The sequence below is a fragment of the Pagrus pagrus genome, assembly GCF_965226575.1.
Source record: "Pagrus pagrus genome assembly, chromosome: 7".
NCBI lineage: Eukaryota > Metazoa > Chordata > Actinopteri > Spariformes > Sparidae > Pagrus > Pagrus pagrus.
Genome location: NC_140191.1, coordinates 16,319,886 through 16,345,691, shown reverse-complemented (window position 1 = coordinate 16,345,691; position 25,806 = coordinate 16,319,886). Strand labels below are relative to the sequence as shown.

Genomic DNA, 25,806 nt, shown 5'->3' with positions numbered 1-25,806 from the left:
GAAACCCCTCAGTCCACATCAGGCCTCCCAGAGGAAGCGGCCTCTGTGAAAAGCTTGAGAGCAGCAGCACCTTTACACCTGAGATCCATGTTTTGGAAAAGGTCTCGCACAGAACAACACACCTACTCTGACAAATAGCTTCTAGGGACTTGAGCCAACGGCATCAGGAGGAAAACGATGTTACGTCAAAAAGAAAACCTCTGATCTGTTCCTCTCTGGCATCAGTACCCTAACTGAACATGGGTAACGATCGCAGCAGTCCCAGCAGAAAATCTACAAAAACTTCAAAACTGTGCCACGCGTCACTTTGTTATTACACAATAACTTCAGAAAAACATCCTTCCGGTCCAATATCATCTGCAGTCGCACTACACGATTTCCTCAATACGTCTAATCTCAGGATATATCTGTATAGCTTGTAGGAGGAGAATAAAAAGATCCTGGACAGAGTGTGAGAAACTCCTGTGGGATGATGTTAAGTCCTTCAGACTGGTGTGGTTGGTTGTGGTTGGTCCTGTACAGTTTCAGTCACTGCACACACTAAAGGCGGTCATGTCTGATGGTAATGATGGTAGTGGTGGTGGTGGTGGTGTTCATGGTGATGGTGGTGCTCATGACGCTGGACCACAGGAACCACAAACCCTGGGCTCCCGGGTGGACCAGACGCCTGCTCTCTCTCCAGGCTCGGCAGTACAGAGGGCACAGGGGGCTGCTGGGGGTGGGACTGAGGGGACAGCGGGGTTTTGGATGGGGACATGGCCTCTCGGGCTTTTGCCCTCAGGCGTTTGCTGTGGCTGTATTGCAGCGGGTGCTGGTGGTGGCTGGAGGATTGGGCTTGGTGTGGCAAGTGGTACACATCCTGACCCCCATGTCCTGCTGCGCTGCCACTGTGCAGCATGGTCTGCAGAGGCGGGTGGTAGCCGTGGCATTTAGTGGATTTGCCACCTCCGCTGCCCCCGTTATTCCCTCCACTTCCCTTGTAGGTTCCTTTGGGGGATTTGAGGAACTGTGTGCCCTTGCTTCGAGACTCTGTAGGGTTGTAGCTATCGCTGATGACTTGTGAGCGGCGCTGGTGCACAACTTGGGTTTCTGGTTCTTGGGAGCGTGAGCGGCTCTGGCTCTGTGAGCTACGACCATGAGCCTCCTGAGGTGGGTTGGAAGGGTTGGTTCCTGAAGGACAGGTGAGAGGCACAGGGTCAGTGGTTCATACAGATATGATTTATAACATGGAGCTTGAACTGTTTTCACATGCATAGTCAACGTTCAACTTGCCGTTGTCATATAATAATGCAAATTTGAGTCTACAACAACAAGCCGGCTGTGAAACAGAATAAAAAGACATTTACCTTCAAATCTGGAGGTGTAGTTCTCTATACCAGCCAGGTCCAGGTAGTGATTCCTCCTCTCTGTGTTCTCATCCACACAGTAATGCTGCCCTTCAGCGGCTGGCGCCTCATTGCTCTGCCCTTTGCTGCTAAAAAATGTGTAAAACCATCATGATAAGTGGACGAATGCACACAGGGGCCAGCCTCAAAGCAAAATATACTTTGCTAGAAGAGATTACATTAGAGAGATAGGGTAGATGTTGTTGTACTAACCTGATGTAGGAGGAGAGCCGCTTGTCAGCTGAACGCCCCTCTTCCTGATGACAGCGATCTGAAGTGGGAAAGTACAAGAACTCAGAGCAGGAAAAGTGCTCAGCAACATCTATACTTACAGACTGAGGTGGATGTACTTTTACAGTTTGCTACTTCTGCTGATTTACACAATCCATATGATGGGAGTAATTGTCATTTTGAGTGTTATGAAATCTACAATTTAAATGATTTGTTTGCATTTTATAGATTAACAAGTATTTAGCAAGTCAAGAAATATTCATAGACTGTGAGCATCTGAAATATGCAGAAAAATACATTGCAGTAATAGCTGCACTGTTTGACTGACAAGTGCACTGCAAAAACATCGCAGCACGAACACTCGTTTATCATCAAAGATGCTGCTAAGACAAGAACAGCTTGTGAATTATCACTTCAAACTGCATCAGTGATTGAACTGAACCAACAATTGACCCAAAGAGAGCGAATCTAAGTGTCAACAAATATGCAGGAAACACTAAGTGGGCTCACAGCATTCTGAGGCTCGACGCTGCTTTTGTTGTCATTTACCTGTTCCTGTTTCTCGTCGGTGGCACCGGGGCTCTGGAGTGACGGTCAGCTTGACACGCAGAGTCTTGCTTTTGTTATGGCAGGAGTGATTCACAGAGGCGTCCACCACATCATAGATTGTGTGCATCAGACTGGACATGTCCTATAGTGACAGATAAAACACGCTCAGTACAGTCTGCAGTCCTACCGTACGACTATATGTATGTTAAGGAAAAGCCCGTAGCCAGTACTACAAGTTCTTTAAATGAAATTATTGAATTCCACCGTGGAAATTACGAAGTTACGAAGACATAGCACAGATAGGCACGGCAGCTAACATACACACACACACACACACCTCTTTTGTAACTTTCCCACTGTTGTCAAAGTCGTAAAGAGTGAAGATCCACTCCTGACGGTTGTCATCTTCCACAGAAACGTCACACTCCAAGTCCTGTGAATACAAAGAATTGAATCATACTTAATGCACATCATGTCAACAACGAGCAAAGCAAAAGTACATCTGCAACAACCGAAACAAAACACAGCAGCGTTCATGACAACAGGGGGCAGCAAAGTACGTCTTATTTAATTGGCTCGGTCACTGTCTTCAGTGTGATTCATGAACATTTTTCAAACGGATCTGAGTGTCGTTTTCCTTCATTCTGCATGGGAACCTGTTAACAACAGTGATTCATGACACTATCTTCTCCGATCACATTCAACTCGAACGTTGCATGAATCAACACGTACTTTATCAGAAGGTACATTTAAAGGTTGCAGGGGAAAAAAGTGTAGGAGCCTTAAAAAAAAAAAAAAAAACCTATTTTTTTTAATAATTGAATACATCTTAAGAAAACTAGAACACAGCCAAGTGATATCCACGTTTCTTACATGTAAACTGATCACTTCTCAGCTGCCTTTACATTGTGTGGGGGAGTCAGAGGGTGGACCCTGCCTCTGTGACCTCGTCTTTGTACCTTCTTCCAGGAAAAATGAGCGCACCCACTATTCTCTGTTACAACTTTTTGGCAGGAACCTTGATTCAGATGTATCTAGTAACACGGCCATAATTGGAAAAATAAACATCTGGAATATAGGCTGTGCTCCAGGCATGGTGGAGAGCTGACACTGTGCGAAAGGCAGCTTGCATTGACATGGGAGGAGACCCCGGGGAGAGAGGCGGCCCTTTACGGTTCTATAATATCTCCTCAGCTCACATAACGAGGAGTGATCACCGAAGGGCAGATCTGAGCAGTTCTTTAAAACATGCAAGTCTTAACATCACAATCTATTTATTTTATTATTTTAGTCCCTAAATTCAATCAGGATGTGGTCTGGAGCGTCAGTGTCAACATACAGACACATGTTCTGTGCACAGGTTGAAGGCATAAAGCGGTGGCCAGCAGGTTACCCACCATGAATTTATATTCTAACCTGCATTTGAATCCTTTTTAGTCACTGGAACACAAAACCATTTCAGCACTCTTAAGAGAGACCTTTTTCTGACCCCTAAAAATCCTTGTCAAGTGAAGCAAAATGTGGAAACACCACATTCAGGTCCACAGTTGTGAGTTGAGATATATTCATGTTATAAACTCGGGAGAGCAATGTTGCCAGGTAGTTAAAGTGCTTACATCCAGACTGATGCGTTTCTTCCCGGTAGCTTTGGTCGTGTCTCTGAGTATCTCCCGCTCTCCTTCCTCTGAGTGCAGGTACTGTAGGTAGCTCTCACAGCCCTCTGCCTTCTCCGGAGGAAGAACCACTGACGACACAAGATGACACGTTCAAGTTAGATTTCTCACACAGAAATTAGGCGACATTTTTATGTATTTCAATCAAGAAATTTCAATATGTAAACAGAGATCACAGGTTACAGAGAGATTTCTAAACGTGAATGTGATGCTCAGGCTTGTTCGTCACAGTTTTACAGGTATTTGGTTTGTTTTTGGTATCACGTGGCCTGCATTTGAATTTGGCCACTACGTTAAATATCAGTCCACAGAATGGTGTCCATGAAGTTTGGTAAACTCTAATGAAAGCATGGTAATAATCCAAAATGTCTGCCACACACTTTTTGCAGAATAAACATCAAATTGAAGACTATAATCTAATTCCACTTGACTTATAAATCAACTAGAGGAGAATCATCCATCATGCAAATTCAATATGAAAGTAGCTTGTAGCAATAAATGCACACAGTGATAACATACATCATATCTGTCATACAGCTTTAGAGTGCAAACACATCCTTCTCAACCTACCCTCTAGGGGACAGTGTTGATCTGTGAATTGTCCTTCCTTCAGCTCACCATTTGGAAACTCCTGAGACAAGAGAGAGAGAGGGAGAGAGAGAGAGAGAGAGAGAGAGAAGAGGAGGGGAGGGGGGTCAGAGATGTAAGTGAATCTACAGTTCAGACCACAGACACAAAGAAAACAAACAGTTCCAGCTAAAGCATTTCCTACTCAGATGAGAGGGAGAGGGCTGGAGGCTCCAGCGCGGCCAAACACTTTGAACATCTGCACGCTTATTGTGTTTCACTGTCTGGGACACAGCGAGCGCGGGCCACAGCCAAGCTTTCAAGATTCCTCCAAGCCCTTCAAACGCACCCCTTGCATCCATCAAAAACCCCCATAATGCACTTCATCATCTGAGCTCGCTCTCTCTCTCTCTTTCTGGTTTAGCCAACCTGTTTATTCTCATCCTGCTTGACAAGGAACCCAGTGAGGAAAGTTTGATGGAAGAAGCCCAGAGTTTAGGGGAAAGGTTTTGTTGTATTTCATCACTGAAAGCTGGACTCGCAGAAGAAGTTTGGTTTATATAAAACAAAACCCCACAATGAGCTCTCAGCAACATGTGTGTATTTATTTTGAATGGAGAATAATTGCCAGATGGAAATTTCCATGCAGATAGGATGGGGCTGATTAAATACACAATTCCATAGCCATAAAACAAAAGCAGGACAAAGGCGGCGGAAGGGGAAAAAACGCTCTCCTGTCATATGTGAATAATCTATATCCTGCATAAAACAGAACCGCAGTGTATTCATAACCATCCCACACATGTGCTAATGCAGAGGCACACAGGGGCAAAGGCAACAGGGTGCGCGCGCACACACACACACACACACACAGCCATTCTTTAATTACAACTGGATTGTGGAAACAATGAAAATTAAGTGCAGCACAGGCCCTAAACCACAAGTATTTAAACAACAAATGATTCATCTTATTTACGTCATTCTCGGTCCTCTAAGCTGCTCCACACACACTTTGAAATAAAATCTCACCAGATTGAATCAAGGAGGCCCACTGAAACGAGACAAATAAAAAACAGATAGATGCTCGAAAACAAAAGAACTCCATGTACCTTCAACAGAGCCGAGGCTCAAGCGAGAGTCTGAACATCTGCATGCGTTTAGGTGAACGAGCCCCCCTTTCCTTTACCCTTCCCCTTCTTTCTCAGAGTAATGACAGCGCCAGGGCCTGTGGTTCTATTTAACAATCTCAGAGAACCGTGATTATTCCTCACTTCAGAGGATGATACCTCCGGCCTGTAATCTGGTTCTGACCTTCACCGCTTGAAAAGGTGGCGGTGGGGTGGAGCCGGTTGAGTGTCAGGGTCAAGGCTCGGACACCCCCCTGCAAATTGGCCACCGGAGACATTGAGAGAAAACAGCGGAGGAATGGGAGTCTTGGGGAGAGGCGGAGATGGGAACAGGAGTGTGGCAGGAAGTGAGCGGGAGGAATAAAGAAGTCAGAGAGGAGCGGAGGCAAAGAGGGCACAAATGAGGGAAGGAAAGATAAGAGGAGAGAGGAGAAAAGCAGATAGAGGCAGAGGAGGATGTGGTTTGTTAAAGAGGAGATAGGGCCTATCTCGTCTTACTGGTGGGGGAAGTGGAGGTGGGTTTTTACAGACGTTGGAAGGCTTCTGGGAAAGGTGGAGACAACTGGTACCGCTCCCTGGGCTCCAAACAAGCTGCAAAAACACACGCGAGAAACCAGGCGAGTATAAGTGCACCCCTACACACAGTTTCCATCTTTTGTGGTTTCAGCAGCCAAGTTGTTGATTCCTTTCCGCAGTGGATGCTTTTATCTCCCCGCTTTGTACCGCAGTCCCTTAATGAAGGGCAGTATGTAAGGAAGAAGGAGTTCACACAGACACACTGCTCCGCAGCACAGAGGAACATCAAAGAACCATCGAGTCTTTCTCATCCTCGGTCCCATGAGGACGCAGAGCAAGGTATAAGCACCTCTAAATGAAAGACCGGATTCGACGTTAAATATCATGAAACAAATCAATCAGCCAGCTGCCAAAAGTGAATCTCGTCTCTAATTAAAATTCAGATATCAGGGGACGTCTTGCTGAGTGCGCAAGGAGGGGACCAGCAGGGCTTGTGTTGAACACATGGCTCCCACCCCACCACCGCTACCTCCATGCTCATTACATCCATCGGGGGAGCTAATGAGAGAGCAGGCTGGGTCTGACCGCAGTCTGCAGTTTAACGTCTAAACACATGGCATCTCCATCCACATCGCCCACGGTGTCGGGCTCAAATCTGCCCACCACATGTGTAATTAACTGCTTTCTGGCATCTAGCAGCTCTCATTCCTTCACTATCAGATCACAAAGTGCTCTGCAGGCAAATGTGTTAGCAGTTTTGGAGCAGTTTTTTTTTTTTTTTTCGACCAGCAGCGGTGTACACCTGAAACCCGTGATATACACATCTACACCATCTACTCAGTGTGTGATGTTATGTATGAGGAAGACAGATGGGAAACAGCATGTGTGGGACAGGAACGACAAGGAGATGATAACGTATTAGATCTCCGTTGTCTTAAAAGACAGTGCATTGGAAATATGTGCTGTCAGTGTTCCATGTAAACAGGTTCTGTCTCCCAGATGCCTTGACATAAGAGACAGACAGAGAGGTGTGTGATGTTTGTTCCTGTTTAATGCAGCACTTCTGCCAAGCTTCCCTAAAGCCTCAGCCTACTGCCAGACTTTTATGTGGGATAGGGTAACCAGGGGAAGCTTTCATAGCTCCCTACCAGGTGACATCAGACATCCCCCAGCAGTCTCTCTCCCTCTCTGCCTGCCTACCACCCATCCTCCCGCTGGAAAACACTGCACATCTTTGTTCTCACACCCCCCTCCTCAAGCTCAACCCCTAAATATAAGTACACGCGCTTCTTTTAGTCCATTCTTCAAACCGTACGATGCAACACTGATTTTGAAAATCGCATCTTCAAAAACAGGGGAGGCTAACATGAGGAGTGTTTACACAGTTCCTCTGGCCTTGGGGTATGAAAAATGGCGACTTGATCAGATGTCTGGATGCGTATCCAAGCACAAACATATGCTGGAAAAAGCACAAACACAGGATGCTGTCTGGATGCTTCTTCAGATAGCTTGTTTTTGATATAAAGTCATAATTAGTTTACAGAGAACTTTTAGAGTACAATTTAATTCTGAGTTTGTGCCTCTACTTTTTTTTTTGTGAGATGAGTGAGTGAGATGTGAGATGGTGTATTGTACTGTTCCTCATCCAAACCAGACCAACAATCCCATTTAATTTGATGGAGAGAGTGTCATGGGAGACAATTAATGAGCGGCTAACAGTTTGAGCTCTCCAGGATGTACACAGTTTCTAGAAATACAAAGTCACCTGGAACTGACATTAAAGTAGGGCGCCAAAGTAAAGCCTTGGTGACCACCAGCCGACCAGCATTCCCGCTCCCGCTGGCCATTAATTGGGGATGATTGTGGGGTTCCCCGGTGATGAAAATGAGGATTGAGTAGAATCAATACGAAGAAAGGGACACCAGTCCGTAAACAAACTGCATACTCTTCACCGCAGAATGAAACTGGAGAGGGAGTGGGGCCATTGAGAAATAAAAGCCCTCCATTCCACAAGAAACCAACCTGGCCTTGACTCAAAACCAGATGTGAGCGGTTATACTCAAGAGAGGCAGAGTAAAAAAGAGAGGGAGACGAGGGGTGGAGAGAGAGAAGGGGGAAGGGGCTGTGGCTGAAAATATGGGGAGCTAGAGAGAGAGAGAGAGAGAGGGCCCGTTGCACAACTTCTGTCTCTTCTCTCGCAAGACAGTAAAAGAACAATATGTTGGTCTCTTGGCTCTCCATCCCTCCGGTTCATCGGGCCTCAGCTTTCAGTCCAAGTCAGGGTAATTATGGTGCTCAGAGTCAACAGAGCAGATTGGCTTCAGCTAGTATTGAGTAGCAATATTAAAACAAACAGCACTGCAAATACTGCTGGATTTGAGTTAGCCTTTGTCAATAATGCTTATCATGATCACAATAAAAACACAAGCTAAACGCATGTTTTTATTGTTCAGTTTCTAACCATGCACTGTTATCATGTCTGAGCCAAGGACCCTCAAGGACCCTTCCTGATACCGATTCCGATACCGTCACACAGGTCTACGGGACACTGCTGGGAAGTAGCGTTAAATAAATAATGTGGTATTGGATTGTGTAAAGTTTCGGGCATTTTACGCCGTATCAGAGGCATTTCTGACACTGGTACCAGTATTAGAACCAGGGATAGACTGATTATTGGCTCTAATGCAACATCTTCTCACTCGTGTCCTGCCCACAAGACTGTCTGACTGACAACGCATCACAATTAATAGCCTATAAACAATAAAATAACATGAATCTGCAAACTACAGCAGTAACTAAATGTAGTGGAGAGAAAGTATAAAGTTGCAGAAAAAGAAAATACTCAAGTCAAGTACCTCAAGATTGTACTTCAGAACAGTACTTTACTGCAAATGAATATTGGTTTCAAATATCGGTTATCGGTCTCCTTGATTTCTAATAATTGGTATCGGTATCAGCCCTGAAAAAGCCTCAGCGGTCGACCCCTAATTAAAACCCTAGTTTGGAGCATTTTTAAGTTCATCCTCAAAAAACACAACCTTACTCTTTCATGACTCTTGTCATTACTACACAGCTAAAACATGCCTTTGTCCACTAATTATGCTATTTTATCTATGTATCAGGGTGCCATGACATGCCTGTCTATGAATGGAAATAAGATCAGAGCAGAATGCCAGCCTGTCATCTGGACTGGTCCCATGTGGCCAAGATGGCCCAGATACGGCCCTTTTCAGGATAGCGGGACTCTCTCTGAGGTCAAACAAGAGGCAAGACCTCTCCCTTGGCAGGACATGAATCACAGGGGCGAAGCCTCTTCGGTGCTAGTATAACAACAGCTGTGGGGAGAGATGAGCATGCTTGCCTGTCTATGTAAGAGCAGCACGTAAACCACTGAAAGTCACCCGCTCCCCTTCAATCAGGAGAGACTATCTCCTAAACTCTGCACGCCCCTCCAGCCCCCTCCTCAGCCTCTCGCTGATCTTTCTCTCACTTTGATTATGACCCGCTGGATGGCATAAACAAAGATTAGCATCACTGGCTGACCACCCTGCATCTGTCACCAGTGCTGTAATCAGCTTGCCTTCATTAAAGTGGGCTTTGATAGGAGTCTGATGTAATGTGGTGCCCTCCTCTCAGCTGTCACACAGGCAGCTACTGTAGGGACTTGGAAACCATGTGCTTCATACCAGTCACTGGAATCACGCTCATGAATCTGGGTTAGGCAAATGTATTAAATTATAGAGGTAGTAGGTCATAAGACCGTTAATGTATTTTATTAGTTACTGGAAAGAGAAAAACACAAAGCGCCTGTCATGATTCACTATATTCAAAAAACAAAAAAGTGAGTTTAAGGTTAAAATGTGGTGCCACACACATTACGACTGCACCACAGAGAGCATGTTGCTTTAATTCAGAGCTAACAGGGCTTGCTGGTGTAATGCAATAGTCTCTGCATGGACTTTTATACGACCAATGCCATGTGTTATTTGCACTCAAACATTTAATGATCTACTTGAACAAAAGTACAATAAAAAGTGTTCTTTTAAGAGTCAGAAGTGGTGCTGTCTTTTTACTATTTTGTTGAGGGATTTTAACAGGTAAAAACTCAAGACTTGAAGGTTTTTACTTGAAAGTTTTACCTGAAAGGATAAGCCTCGTAGTGGCCACTTCAATGTCTCAAGTATGGCAAGGTATAAAGAATTAAAACTATATTAATATGTTGGATAATTGCAAAAAAATAAGTCCAAGTCCAAAGTCCACACCAACGCTCTTCTCTCCCATAGAAAACACTGATCCTGAAACGCCTCGTCAGTAGTCCACCCTTTAATTTTGTGACTTTGTGACATCACACTACATCACCATGTCAAACATTTGCATCATTTATACCTGCCGCTTAGTTTGGCACATAAGAATTGATTTAACACAGCTGATTTGTTGTTGTTAGCGGTGCTGGGTCAGGTGAGCTGACCAATCAGAGCAGACTGGAAAAAAGAAAAAAAAAAACAGACAGAGGAGGAATACAGTGCTGCAGCACTGGACAGTATGAGAAAAATGATGTGTTTAAGTATGGAAACTTATTCTAGTAGTAACCCAAAGAAATCTTGTGAACCTTAAAATGAGCATAATACTGTACGTCTCCTTCAAAATGTCTTACTGCCTAATCAGCAGTCCAAACCCACAGATATTCAATTAACAATGATATAACACAGAGAAAAATAACAAGTCCTTGCATGTGAGAAGCTGTAGCCAGGAAGTGTTTTGATGAATATGCTTGATAGATTGCTTAAATAACTAATTGATAAATTCCTGAATCATTTCAGCTACAAATGAAATACACCATGCAGCACCAGGCGTCAAAAGAAAAGACAGCACACAGAAACTCGACAGAACATACACAGTCCAGATTTCAAACAGGCACGCACAACCTGACAAACAAGAAAGAGGCGAGTGCACAAGGCGACGGCATATCAAAGCGAGTGTGGGACAGGCGGTTAGACTCAAACAGGATGTTCCTCTGTTTCTGGCCTCCATGTGAAATTCTGTAAGCTCCCGCGCAGGCCCCTGGCTCTTAAGCCCAGCCAATGGGGAGCGCGCCCAGGCCGATAAAGCTGAGGGGATTTGTTCCACATTCCTCAGGCCCTTTAAACAACACACTGGATCTCAGAATGCCAGGTTGTGGGTGAGGTGGCTGCGACGCCAATCCCATCTCACGCAGTCATGTACCGCTCTCCACAAGTGTCCAGCTGAGTATTTTGGAAGCGATCGGCTGAACGTCACGTCACCAGGGGTTTAGTATAAATCAGCTCTTCAAACTGACTGACTGTCAGGTACAGTCAACGAGGCTCTGTAAGAACCTTTTGTCCGCCTCGTCTGCTCCTCCTGGGTGAAAACCATTTCAACACAATTACTCTCACCTGTGAGGGCGCTTCTTTTTGTGCACTGTAGTTCGTGTCAGGTTGCAGCTGTCTGCCTAGAATGGAGATGTCAGTTATAATTGCTCTCACCTGTGAGATAACCACCAACACCGCTGTTTTCACTGCTCGTTTTGTTAAGCTGTAAGGGATTTGAGTCACAGCTTTTGAAAACCAGGCCTGGCAGTTCATAGGGGCGAGGCTCTGTGGTTGGAGGCTGGTGGAGCTACAGGCGTTACAGTGCTCCTGTGGGTGACTGAGAAATGTAAACAAACCATGTTGGGGAAGGACAGCTGCACGCCAGTGTGGAAGAGCCGCAACACTGGCCGAACTTTAGCGGATCCTGACCTTTGTAGTCTGATAACCCCACAGCCCCGTCAGGTGAAGTACCTCTTCATCAACATCACATCAAGAGCCTACTTTTAGCGAAGAATCTCAACCGTTTCTATATAGTTAGCTAATTATGTCACTATTTATCCATTTACTCTTTGCTATTTCAACAGTTTAGCCAGGTTTCCTATTTCAACTTCTACTTTTCACTTGTGAACTGGCTTTTATTCATTCAAATGTGATATAACAAAACATCAGAACCACACCGAGGCTATTTTAATCCTAGTTGGCTGATTATTTTACTCCTTAACAGAAATATGTGGATATTGGCTGTATTTCTTGACCAAATTACAACTTCTACATTTCCCCAATGTGTGACCATTGGGGTACAAGTATCAGGAGTACACACTTGAATGATGTCTATCTAATCCATGACTTTTTGCTGCTCACTTAAATCTGAGGCACTCCTTCTCCTAAGGGCTAGTGGGTAAACTGCCTGCTGGGTTTCCTGAACTCGTCTTCCAGCAGGATAAGAACATGTTCAGGGTCAAAACCACAGCTATACAGTCCACTAGTTACTGCTCCCTTTGGAGAACTTACACAGAGAAGTACAGATCCATATGACTGACCACGATAAGAGGAGCTTTGGCTGCCGTGACCAATCAGCCAGTAATGTAGCATGAACTCTCAACGCATCCATCTGGGAGGCATATTGAGCAAACAGAGACGGACGGCTGTTGTACTGTACTATTACTGCGTTCAGCCCTCAGGGGGAACACAATACAGAGTTCCTTGCAGTTCAGGAGGATGCAACAAATATGCACACAGGCAGAGCCCCTAATAACTCATCTGCTATGTCCTAACTATTCTCAGTGACACTTGCCAAACCTCAGGTCCTGGGAGAAACCACTTGTTTACATAATTGGTACTGTTCTCCTTTCTATGAATTATTTAAGGCTTGAGGCGATCCTGCCAACATTGTTTGGGGAAAAAATGTCTTGGCTTTGCAGACTGATGCAGTTTTTGACACTAAATATCCTAAATCTGACATGGGCTTACAGAAAAAAAGAGCTGCTGCATACCAGTGTTCAAAGTGGCAGCAGCTCATTTTATCTCCTGTCTCTCTCTGTGTTGTTGTATAACTCCCTGACGGTCCGGTACCACTGCCACTTCCAGCAGATAGGGATTGCCAGTCTCAAAGACCACGCGAATTCTTGACACTGCAAGAACAGGCTTAATTCCAAGCTGTGAAGTTCCTCACAGGCCTGGAACTGGACAGGGGGTCATCCCAGGGTCAACACCAAGCGTTTTCCTGAGGATTCCTCAAAATACACTCACGCTGGGCTCAGGAAGCAGAGGAGACTCCACGATCCTGAGACCATGTGAAGAAAGTCTGGATATGTGAAAAGGATCATTGCTAAAGGGCCACTGGCTGTAATGCTTCGGCACATGAGACACAACTTCCCGTGAAAAAGGGGACAAAGTTGAAGAACAGATGAGACGGAGAAGAAAGAAAGTAGCACATGGGCCAATTACTGATGCACCAAAATCATGCAAAGCTCATTCATATTTCTGTTGAATTATTCTCAAAGGAAATTACTGGTCGAAAAAATAAAAAGGATGTGGGGGTATGCGTATGATGAATTACTTTTGAAAACGCAGCTACAAGACAAGAATTTTAAAGCCTTGTGGTGCAAACCATGAATTATAATCTTTACTTGTGACACATCAGACACACAGAAATACGGCCAGTAGAGATTTTGAGGCCACGGTCTGCGAGACTGCAACATCTGTGCTTCTTCCTTTTGGACCGAAGCCGCCATGTGTGCACTTTAGTGACCTGACAGACTAGCTGTGTGTGTGTCTGAAACACTGTTCCCCAGTGTGAAATTCTGCAACGTAATTCATCCATGGCACAAGCTGAGATCAAAAGGCTATGGTGCAGAGGGCAGCTCAGCAGAGCGCACAGAGAGCTGCTGCTTTCACAGCCATAATTACTGGAAACCACGGCTGCGAGGCTATATGAAGTGAGTGCGAGTACTTAAACATGAGCTGAGTTAGCTTAGCTCGGCTGCTTGTGTATTCTTATCTTATCTCAGGTATTAAGCTACAAGTCTGATGGAGTCTCGCTCTCTATCACACAAGTCTGGAGTCCACTTGAAAGCACTAAGTGTGGCACTCGATGTTCGATAAAAGTCCTTGAAAGACGATTTATGCTTCAAAAGGCAGAAGGGGCTGATGTACAATAACACCTTAAATGCTATGAGATAATCAGGTGCTAGAGAAGTTCTCAAAGCTGAGCACATGACACTGTGGGTCAAAGTTCAGATATTCTGATACACTGGCATTCTTGAAGTGATAGGATCAGTCGGCCCCTATCAACACGAAGAAGTAGGCGCTGGTTACAGAGAAAGAGCTACTATATCTGAGAAGATGGCAGGTCACATATATGCAAATCTTTTACTTTCAGCTTTCAAAAGCAGATTTTTTATGAGCTAAAGGCGTTTCTGTCTTAATTTTTCAACAGCAATCTCAACCCTTTTTGCTTCACTGCAAGGTGACTACTATTTTCTAAAGCTGCATGCTGCAAAAGTCACTCCGCGGCGATATCGTGAAATAAAATCCTGATTTAGAAAAGTGCGCCTTCTTTGTGAAGCACCTCCTATGAGCAGATGGTGTCTCTGAAAGGCTCTCAGTGAGGGGGGCAGGCATCACAAGGAGAACTGCTGTTTATTTGAAATGAGCCTTTAGGTAAACATGTTACACGGCACACAGGGCCAGGTCAGCTTTTGAAGTGGACGGGCTCAGGAAAGAAATGGGTGGGGGGAAGAAAAGAAGGCTGCCTTCAGAGGAAATGAGAACAGTGGCCTCTTTCAGCACTGTTTCATCCTCTCCCCTCCCTTTCTGTCACATATAGAAAGAGCACAAAAGGTGTTTGGGTATATAAATACACCAGCGCTGAATGCGAGAACCACTGGATTTCTTATTTCCTCTGCACACATACGTTGGATCGTTCCACAGTCATTCTTTTTCCCGAATTAAATCCCCCTGAAAAATTACCACCCGTGACAAAAATAAACCACTTCCTTTCAATGGAGACTCATTGAGGGTTTTGATGACGGGAACAGGTTTGTGTAACAAAAGCAAGTTTGCAGCCATTCCCCATCGGAGAGGAATGTGATGTGCAGAAGGACGGCCAGGCCTGCGCTGTCTGCCGAGCCTGGATCCAAGCTTTGAAGCTGCGAGTGTGTTTCAACGGCTAACCACTTTCAGATGGAACTGTGGCGTTTTATGAGCTGAGTAATAGCGATACCTACACATGTGCAGGCTTGGGGTCCCAAAGAGGGGGAGGCTCAGCTCAGAGCAGAGAGAGATGCCTAACTCCTCTGGGGTCTGGGTTTTGGGTGTGTTTGATAAATCCCATGCTTTGGCATTCTGTGTATGAAACTGGAGGACAGGAAGATGGATGTTGTGTAAAGTCCGTTCACCTTTGAACACATTTCTGCTATAAATTCCACATTTCTGTCAGGGTTCACGGGCATAAAAAGAGCTTAAGATACTGAGTCCTTCTATGGAATAAACACTCAAAATCATGGCAATGCTCCTAAATCTCACGAGGGACACCTGGAGTGTACACTATTAGCGAAGCACCCCCGCGGACTGCTTGATCTAGATGTAAAAAATAACCACAGCATCACAACAGTGAGAAACAATGCCAGCAATGCCCTCTGTCTTTTTTGTTTTTTTTGGATACAGGAAGCCAGGCTTTGTGGTGTGTGGCGTTTCACTCTCCAGTCTCAAACCTAGTAGGGCGTCAGGTTCAGGAATGTGGAACAAGGATGAAGTTTCGAAGCATTCAGGGGTGACTCCAAAGTCCTTCTTTTTTTCTAACACAGAAAGCAAATGTAATCTACCAAATGGCACGTGGCGTCACAACATGTGTGTGGATGAGAATCGCAAAAAACACCAAACTCCAGCTAATATTTACACACATTTAGCCGATAATTGGCCTTATTCTATTCTGTCCTCACGCATTTGTTTCTTGTGTTTTTCTCACGCTACCTACAGAAGTAGAAGAACTCACACCACAGATTTATGTTCCGAGTCATTCATAGCTTGCAGTGTATTGTGCCGCACACTGCTATTTAGTTTCCACTGTGCTTGTATTGTGGAATATATGTCAGGTCAGCATCTGACCTCCGTGGAGACAATCTCAAGTTTCCACTGGCTGAATTCATAGGATAACAAACTTGTGTCCAGAAGAGGAATCCCCAATCCTCTTTAAACAAACAAGCAAAACCTCTGTCTCCCTTTCAATCTGCAAATATTTAAAAGCAACCAAATATTGAACAGAATAGATCTGTAATGTCTCTTCTCGTCATGTGTAAATTAAACATTTTGAGTCTGAAGCTTCCTGTGTCCTCCCCGAGCTCCTCACATGAACTATGCTCACTGAAAATGTCATTTAAACAATGTAATCAATTAACAATGGTTGTAATGACAGCATATAATAACACCACCAACAACCATAACTGAAAAAATATGATATTCCCCTGGCTGGTCTAAGGCTTGCGAAATGAAGTCCACTTGGAAAAGAGCTAAAGCTTTCTAAGGGGGAACAGGGGTTTATGTGGAAACATACCTTACACACTAAAATGTAATAACCTTTGAGTCTCCCGGTGTTTTACTTGGCTGGGAGAAGCATAAGATCAAACACAGACTTGGATCCAGCAGCCTTTGCCAAAAATGTCAGCGCTAAGCACTGGGCTCCAGCTTCAGGTATTTTCTTTCCCCTGGCAGGGAGCGAGTGCAAAGACACAGACCAGTGTTAACCCTCGGCAGGGCTGCCCCGAACAGCCACCAGCACGCTCGCCGATGAAGGGGAAGTGAGGTCTCCCTGCTGTCATCAGTGACCACGCATGTCTAGGTCATGTAGTGTCCCTGAAAACCTGGGATGGGCTCCAGTCAGGAAGTTGAGATATTCACTGAGATTGCATGCCTGATGAGTCGCTGCAATCCGGTCCTGTACAGCTACACTGATGTCTCTCAAGCACACAAACAGATATCTCATAAATATCTTTGAAAAGCAGAGACTTCAAAGCGGCGATGACGGGACTGAGATAACTCCAAAGGCGACAGAACTTCATTCTGTACGTCTGCAGATAAGAGCTCCAGTAATGAAAGAAGCTGAGCGTTTGCCACTTCCCTTGTCTAAATGTATACTTTTCTCTTTTGAACTGTAGGAGGAATTTAAATTGTTATTCATGACATCACATATGTGAATTAAACGCTATATGGTACAGCTGTCGCAAGGTTGTCTCTTTAAAACCAAAAGATCCAAAGTAACCGCGTATAGATATTTTTATGATACCCTTGGCAAAACGAGTATTGAGTATGCTTTTTTCATGCTTTCAGGTTATTGATTGATTGAATGTCATGTACAGCAGATATGAAGCCAAAGCCAAGACCTGAAATTGGGAAACAGCTAGCTTGGCTCTTTCCAAGCGTAATGAAATCTGTGTATTATCACCTCTCGCTTGGCAGGGACTATTTTTTGGCAGGGAGCAGTGACTTCCTAAACAAACAAGATATAACATGTTGAGTTGTAGCGGGCGTTCAGACCGAAATCAGCCCTGTGTTAAAACGATGCGAGAGGCTCCATTGGTAGGGGCGTGTTGCCTCAGGTACTGGTGACGCATGAAATCCAATCCAAGAAGTCCAGTTTGAGTAACAGATCTGTGAATGTGAAGGTTTCTCATGCGCCAAAACACTGCAGGATGGTTTGTAATACCAACAGGATTTTACAACTCATGTTGCAAAGGAATCCACAAAACATATCTGATCAGCCTTGTCATATGACTTTGCGTGGCATCAAAAGTTGAGCGGGGTTCAACTTTTTTGCCAGACAACCCTGAACGTGTTGGCACCTTCACTGCATCCACCAGACTGGAACGTTTTTTTCACGCAGGAAAACTGTCAGACTTAACGTGCAAGGCTCTTTGCTGCTGCCGAGTTTATGATGGTCTGTGACGATAAACAATGTTTTTGATTGCAGTTGGCAAAACTTGCTTTAACAATTGTGTCTTAGCTGCACGATGAGATTATACTAGGTGGATCATGACCTCTGATTGGCTTCTGTTGGTTGCTTGATTAGGGTTGGATGGTTAAGTTAGATGATGGCAGTGCAGTTGCGGGTCATTGTGGAATAATGCAGGGAATCTGAAAAATGGGCTGTTGGAACAATGGCATTGGCACCCTGCTTCCAGTAAGCCTCCAGGGACAGCGCCAGGCTTTAAAGCCAAATGTCATAGTGGCCAACCGAGCAATTACAACGTCACGTGATGCACTGGGGCCCAGGAAAACCATTTCCCATACAAACCCCATGAAATGACTCGTTTCACCATCAGAGTTGGAGCCATTTGGTCAGATAACATTTGGGAAGTCTAGAAGAGCCGCACGATTAAACAATTTTGTCCCCATTCAAGTTAGGAGGGGTCTAAACTGGAAGTTAGCCTGCTCGGTCAGCCGAAGTCTCTAGTGCGCACGCTCTATAGGCCCCAAAACACAGAAGATCCAGGTAACTTTAAACCCAAGAAGTCAAGCTTTTGTGGCCTCAAGCGCCACTGAACAGCTTTGCCGACAATGGTGTATCCAGATTTCCCTTGTTATATCCATGGTTTACAGTCTTTATGCTGAGCTAAACTGCCGGCTTTGGCTTCATATTTACTGTACAGACATGAGAGTGGTATCCATCGTCTCATCTAACTCTCAGTACGAAGGCGTATCAGTGTGTTTCCCAAAATGTCTTACTATTCCTTGAAGAGACAGACTTAAGATTCCTAACTGGGTTAAATGGACAACTGCCCTCAGGCTAAATGCCTCAGGATCTCTGTGTGACGTGCTATGGCTCTCTGATTCCTCCTGATGGTCAGAGAGAGGCCTCGCTCCCTCCATGAGCGCAGATCACGGGGGAATAAAAATGAGAAAGTGAGCAAACTGCTTCAAAGTACTTCAGACAGTATAAATATCCTCAGGAAAATAAACATTTAATCTGCTGGCAGTGTTCTAATGTCTTTCTCCAATAGGCGCAGGCCACACAAACCACTCTTTGCCTCTCACTCAGTCATCCACTCACAAACACACAGACAGCAAGAGAGGGACTCGACCTCTGGCTCAGAGGTGAAGCCATGTGGAGATGCACGCTGAAACCCTCCGACATGAAAGAAGGGATTACAAAGAAGCATCTCGCACTTGTGACGAGTGTCGAAGCCGACCAGGTGATGATGTTTACACTGACAGAGAAGTGAATGTTTGTTCTGGACAAATGGAAACTAACGTAGAAGAAGAGTCCCAAGAGGAGAGGGGTGTGATTTGCATGTTCAAAAGTTAACAAGCAAGTTAATGTAGAGGGAAAGGTGAGATCAATGGTCAGCTCGACAATGCAGCGGACAAGGCGGATGAGGCTCTCCATTACGCCCCCTCCCCCCACTACCTTTAAAAACCCCTCAAATATCTCCCCCATGAAAAAAAACAACCCCTCCTCCTCTTTTCCTCTTCCCCGCCACCCTCTCCCACCCCATTTCCACCACAGCCCCTCTCCCTGCTCCAGGATTTTGCTGTACAAACCAGGAACAGATGTCTGCCGGGGCCGTGCTGAAAGACCCCGCTGTTCTGGATGCCAGCCACATGCTTTTCATTCAGAGATGAAGGCTCACAGCTCGCCTTCTTGTGAAGCCAATTTCAAAAAAAAAAAAGAGAGAGAGAGAGAGAGAGAGAGGGAGAGGTGGAAAAAAACAAACTCTCCAAATGCCTTCAAGTCCCTTCAAAAGCAGTACATATATGAGCGCACCTTTTTGTCTCCTCTCTGCAAGAGCCGCATCAGCGACAGGCTCTTTTTTTTTCTTTTCTTTTTTTGTCATTTGTAAGAGAGGCGGAGGGGAAAAGTGACGAGATGTTGTTGACGAGAACATTTCTTGAAAGGAGCCTTCAAGTGCTCCTCAGGAGCTTGTATCCACACACAAGTCCAAACTCAAAAGAAATGACCTCAGTTTGAAACTTGTGGCTGTGTACTGAAAAATAAAATGTCATTTCGGGTCGCAGCCTCATGATTACACAGATATCCCAGCCTGAGATCCAAATCAAATACTGCTCACTCAAAATTAACATGGTGACTCGAAGATATACCCGAATGCCCAGCGGCGAAATTGTCCAAACATAACATCCATTTCGAGCAGCGTCGCCAAATGAGGATTTTTATATAAGGGGAAAGTCTTATTCACAGATTCCAAATGAATGTTAAAAAAACATTAGCTTACAATTAGTTTAGTGAGCTGCTTGGGAACTCTGCTCTTAAACTAAATTTATTATTGAGGGCTGAGTGCTGTGTAACTCTCCGAAAGTCAAAATAAATTTGCGTCTCGGAGCTTTTGGCACATCATTACACCCCAAGCTGAATCCCCTAACCGAGCCCTTTTTACTTCGAGTGTGATATTATTAACCTTTCAAGCGGGAATAATAAAGGCCTTTGTTGTGTAATTTAAAATGTTGACACACTCGCTCCTCACGGGCCAAGTCTGCGGGAAGTTTTGAGACAAAAGATGGTGCTGAAAGGCTGAATTAGCCTGTCATTATTTGGGCATCCAAGCATGTCTGTTTGAAGCTCCAAAATGAAGCACTGTGGGTGTGTGTGTGTGTGGGTGTGTGTGTGTGTGTGTCTGTGTGTGTGTGTGTGTGTGCAGGTCTGGACTGTTGATGTGTTGATGTTTCCAGAGGTGAAACACAGTGAACCTTCACAGAGCTCTTCAACTAATGAACACAGGTTGGGGGGATAAGTACAGGGTAAGGCGTTTTCTGCATTTTACATATTCAATAACTACAGACTAGCCTCATTTTTCTGCGGGGGCGGGGCGGGTGACTAAGCCTCGGAGTGCCACTTTGATCCCCACTGCAATATCTCTACATTACACCAGGTGCTCGGACAGGTAAGACTTGTCTCGAACACCTGCATCTAAGTGTCAAGATCTCGATGACTGTAGCCGGGATGAGCCAAGTCATCCTGCTGAATCACGCACTCTTTGTCCACTCAGACCACACTCATTAACTCCTGAAGGATGACACGCAGAAGGCCGGCTGCCAGCTGCGATCTTGAATCGTGTTTTGCAGCAATATCAATATTTAAACAGGTCTTCGCGTCCTTTGATCTTTTGTTATTTCTTGCGAAAGCGCGGCAAAGCATTCATAATTTCTTGGACTGCTTTATTGAGGAGATTCGCAGGTTTACACGAACCCATCTTGGGCTATGTTAGCGCTTGTCTCCCCCCTCCCTGGTTGTGCTCCATCCCTCAGCCCATCCCCCAGGACAGGGCAGGGGGATAGAGGGGTGAGGGTTCGGAGGCTCCACTGATATCAGAGCCCTTTTATAACTCCCAGCTCTGCGCTTTGAAGTCGCAGCCAGACAGCTCAGGAATCCTACTCCCCCGTTTGACAATGAGGAGGGGGATGGTCAGAGCTAAACAGTGAGTTTGGCCAATCTCCTCCTGTACCAGATCATAAGTCATCTTAACTGTCCCCGCTGCTCATCAGCCAGGAGGAACTACTATCTGTTGAGAGCCATATGCTGAAAATGAGGCTGAAATTGATCTAAAAACTTCAAATCCCCTTAAAAAAAAAAAAGAAGATATAACAACTGCTATTTTCTATTCGACTTGCACTTGTTTAATCTTGGTCTAAACCCCACACATCTAACAAGCCATGATCCAATAATTATATCTGGAAATGTGACAATGTAATCCGATCCCAGCGAAGAATTAATTAACAGTGTGGGAGATCAAACGTGGAAATGGTGTTATTACTGTCTTGCAGCAGAGATAAATTCTATCTGCACTGAGTCAGTCTGTGAGATGGGAAACTATACGGCATGAAAAGCGTCTCCTGGGACCTCATCCATCTCTACATTAATGCAGGCACAGGCTCATTTCAAACAGCATGAATAGAGCTGTCACTGCATACGAGCAGGCAGTCACATATTGCCTCAGCGATACAATCGCGAGCATATAGGCAACGAAACGTCATCGCATCAATTTCATTCACGATGCTGTATTTCCATTATTTGGCTGCAGCTAACAAGTATTTTATCAGGTAAAGGTGCACTACGTAGTTTTGGGAAATACATTTTAATCGGAAGAGAAAGATCTTCATTGACTGATCAAACCCTCTTTGTTTTTATGACTGAATAAACTGAATTAACAAACTGACCTTAAAGGATACTTTATACTGTTTCACTTTGTTTATATTTGGCGGACCCTGCCACCTCTCTAGCTTCAAAACAGTGTTCTGGGGACCTTATTTTCCTCTGAGAACTGCTTGTTTTATCAGTTATGGAAAAAACAAATATTTGAGTTGTATTGTATTGAGTATTATTACCTCAATCATATTGTAAATATCAAAACTTTGAGTTTTAATTTCTTTCCAAATTGATGTATTGTCATTTTGGTCTATAAAATGTCATAAAATACAGAAAAATGCAGAAAGCAACGTCTTCAAATAGCTTTGTTTGTCCAACCAACAGTACCAAACTCAAAGATATGTCACACTGGATGAAGAAAAGCATCAAATCTTCATGATCGAGAAGCTGGATGTAGAGGATGTTTGGTATTTATGCTTGAAAAACGACTTAAACATAATAATAATAATGATCAATAGACTAATCGTTCCAGTTTGCATCATGCTATCTTATTATCACTCCTGGAAACATGTGATGTATAAACATTGCTCCTGGTTACAGTCACATACTTTGTTTCCCCAATACAAGAATTTGGAAAATGCTTTGTTCTTTCTTACATACTAGAGCTGCAAGTCAAGACTATATTCACTATTGATTAATCTGAGGGTTGTTTTTACAATCAACCAGTATTGCTTAGTCTATAAAGTGTCAACAAAATTGCAGAAAATGTTCATCACAAGGCCAAAAGTGACGTCTTCAAAGTCTTCAAAGTCACGTCTTCAAGTCTAAAACCCCCAAACTCTTCATTTACTGTCATATAAGACACAGAAAAGCAGCAAATCATCACATTTAAGAAGCTGGAACCAGCAACTGTTTGACACCAGAATACGCTGTCACAGATGTGACTGCAGTGCGGTTTGTCCACCCCCTCTCATCAATCAATCCTACGTTAGTCTCAAAGGAAGCAGGAAAAGTTACGGGCTGGTTAGCTAAAGGCTGATAGTTATCCACTTCTGGTCTGTGAACGAGCCTCTAACGCAGCCAACCAATGACGCAAAATAAATCAGAAGTGAGGGTGGGGCCCTACAACTAATAAGTGTCAAGCGTATGCCTTTGGTGGTTTCCCTTCAGGGGAGTGTGAACTCAGCCTCCTCTGAAGCAGAGTAAAGTTCTCCTTTAATTTGCCATGAGTGGGCGGTTTATGGCCCTGATATAATCTATAACTCTTCCACTATTACAACCACCCACCTCACAGATCGTCAGTGCCTCTGCGCGCACCTCTCGCAGTTTGTGTCTGAGGGCTCGCGGGCCCTCGTGCCCCTCAGAGCTAATTGAAGTGATGTAATGTTATGCCACAGAGGTCTGCCCGCTGGGAGCTGCGCTAGAATGGGAGGCATTGAGGAAAAAGACACAGCCCAGAGTCATGATGCCAGCAGCCACAAGAGCAAACTTTATATCCCTCAGTCTGAGAAACGACTACCTTTCCATCCAGTCTGTGTCTCTGAGTGTGTGGGTGTGTGTCTCTGTGTGCGTGTGCTGCCTTGCCAAGCCGCTTCACACACGGGGCTCATGGCTGTCATAACCCCGTCCAATGATGCTGGCAGGGGAATAACCGCTGCAGTGTTGTGCCGGAGCCAGACATGACAGAAAGAACAACAACCTACAACTCGGCAAAGACATCAGCATGTCTTCACACATGCTTCGTGAATACACTTGGCTTCCCCTAAGATCTTTGAAGCGCCTGGCAGACTCATGCCATCAGCAATGCAAACACACACACATATACGCACACCTGGCACACTTTTTTTTCTGATAATGACTTAATGGTAAACTGTTAAATAAACATGAATACAGCACAGAAAGAGGTGATGCAATGATTATTTCTAAGAGTGTTTCACCACTTAGAAAGAGCAGGATTAAAGAATCTCCTCTGCCAAAATAAATCAGAGAGCTTCTTTGAGTTTTTATTGAATCCATATTTTCTTTTTTGTTTTTTTTTGTTTGACTCTTGAAAATGCTTTGAAGTCAGTATTTCGAGTCATTAAAGGGAAAACTCAATAGCCTCGCAGCCTTTTCATTTAATTTTAATCAAAACGGGGCATCCGTATGAGTTGATTTTGTTGTCAGCGAGAGGAAAGAGGGAAATAAAACGTGAAGCGGAGACGTGAGAAAAGCCTGAGAGCTACCTGCATGTTCTTCAGCTTGTGATCCGTCGCGCTGTACCTCTCACATTCCTCCATCCCTCTCCGGAGGAAGGCGTTCACGACGAAACTGTCTCCTGAGACGTGGAGAAAACACACCGATCAGCAGGTGCTTTGTCAGATTGTACGTTTTTAAGATTATGCAAAATGATCTATGCTCACCTTCGGGGTTTTCTCTGCGCTTACACGCTGCAGATCCATCACAAACAGGGATGCAAAGCACACAGTTAGTTTTTCAATCAGAATACTTTCAGATCGGCTCATTCTTTGCTTTCAGCTGCAACATTTTCTTACCATGTTTGGACTGAAGTTTCCCCATTGTTAAGTCCCTCTATCCCTGGATCAATACAAGGTACTCCGAAATCGGACAAGGATAACACAGTCACTGACTCAACATGGTCACATTGTGTTTGCTTGGCGAGAAGAAAACTCCAACTTCGTCCAGAGGAAGGTGATTAAACCGCGTGTTCATTGAGGCATCAGTCGTCTCTGAGCGGGAGCGAGATAAGTGTGTGAAAGTGATGCGCGAGGGAGACAGGACGCGCTGTCAGCCTGTCTGTCTGTGTGTCTGTCTGTCTGTCTGTCTCCGGGCTTCCCTTCACTTCAACTGACTGTGGGAGCGCGGTGAACACAGCAGAGATCACACAGTCAGTGTCAACACCAGGCAGGACATGTGCGGTGCTTCCGGTTAGTGCTTCTACAAAATAAAACGTCTCGGTGAATGATTCAAGATGTTTGTTGTCACTGGTTGTACACTCGTGTGAAAATATTTTGCTTAGAGACTCCACTAATAATAATAATGATGATAATAATAATAATAATAATAACAGTAATGATAATAATAATGATAATAAAAGCTACTAACAATAGTAATAAGTATACAGAATAAAATATAGGACAGCAGGGATGAGGTGCATGTGTATATACTATCTGTACATGTATGCAGATGAGACACGAATATAATTACAGAATGTAAAGTCAAAGGGTGTACTGTTGTTGTGCAAAGACAATAAGTGCAAAACGGTATAAAAACAGCAATAAAAGTGATCACAGTGTACTGATTGTTTGATTGAAGGTGCAGCAGCGACGGTGGCAGTAAGGTGCATGATGTACATCCATTTGATATCAATCAAGTAAAAAAAATGTTTCATGTAATGAAACATTCAAATATGTATGGAATATGTGTAAAACATGTATGTAATTAAAAAAACAAAGCATCTAGAAATTATAAAGTTTGACCAAAACCAGACAAACACATCTGGATTTAATTTTGCCCTCTCTGTCGACTACAGGTTGAGGTTTTATGAACACCACATATTTATATTCTTTTTTACTTAAATCAAAATTATTTAATAATGAATCTACTAAACAATAATGAAAGATTCCAGCATTATTTTCTTCATTTGATGATCGTTAATCTCAGCCAATTGATTGTTTTTATTAATTGATTACTCACCAAGTCACCAAGAAAAATAGCAACAAATGTCGAACACAATCTTCCAGATTTTTTCTTTTTTTTCATTAGCCATTATTTAACCAGGTTAGTCCCAGTGAGATTATGTTCTCCTTTTCAGGGGAGACCTGGAGTTACGAC

General features: G+C 44.2%; 1 protein-coding gene across 2 annotated transcripts; it reads right to left on the bottom strand.

Annotated features, from left to right (window-relative positions):
- Nucleotides 1-24,812, bottom strand: nkd2b (NKD inhibitor of WNT signaling pathway 2b). Of its 2 annotated transcripts, none has more exons than XM_084356963.1 (10): nt 24,507-24,812; nt 24,375-24,401; nt 24,198-24,289; nt 4,409-4,469; nt 3,782-3,909; nt 2,503-2,598; nt 2,166-2,307; nt 1,599-1,656; nt 1,347-1,474; nt 1-1,170 (listed from the first exon to the last, which is right to left on the bottom strand). In XM_084356963.1, the coding sequence occupies exons 1-10, from the start codon at nt 24,529-24,531 to the stop codon at nt 551-553; spliced, it is 1,377 nt and encodes a 458-aa protein (XP_084213089.1). In that variant the 5' UTR covers nt 24,532-24,812; the 3' UTR covers nt 1-550. The 2 variants fall into 2 exon arrangements, with proteins under 2 accessions (XP_084213089.1, XP_084213090.1); XM_084356964.1 differs by having other exon boundaries at nt 1,347-1,471.
- Nucleotides 24,813-25,806: the final 994 nt, after the last annotated feature.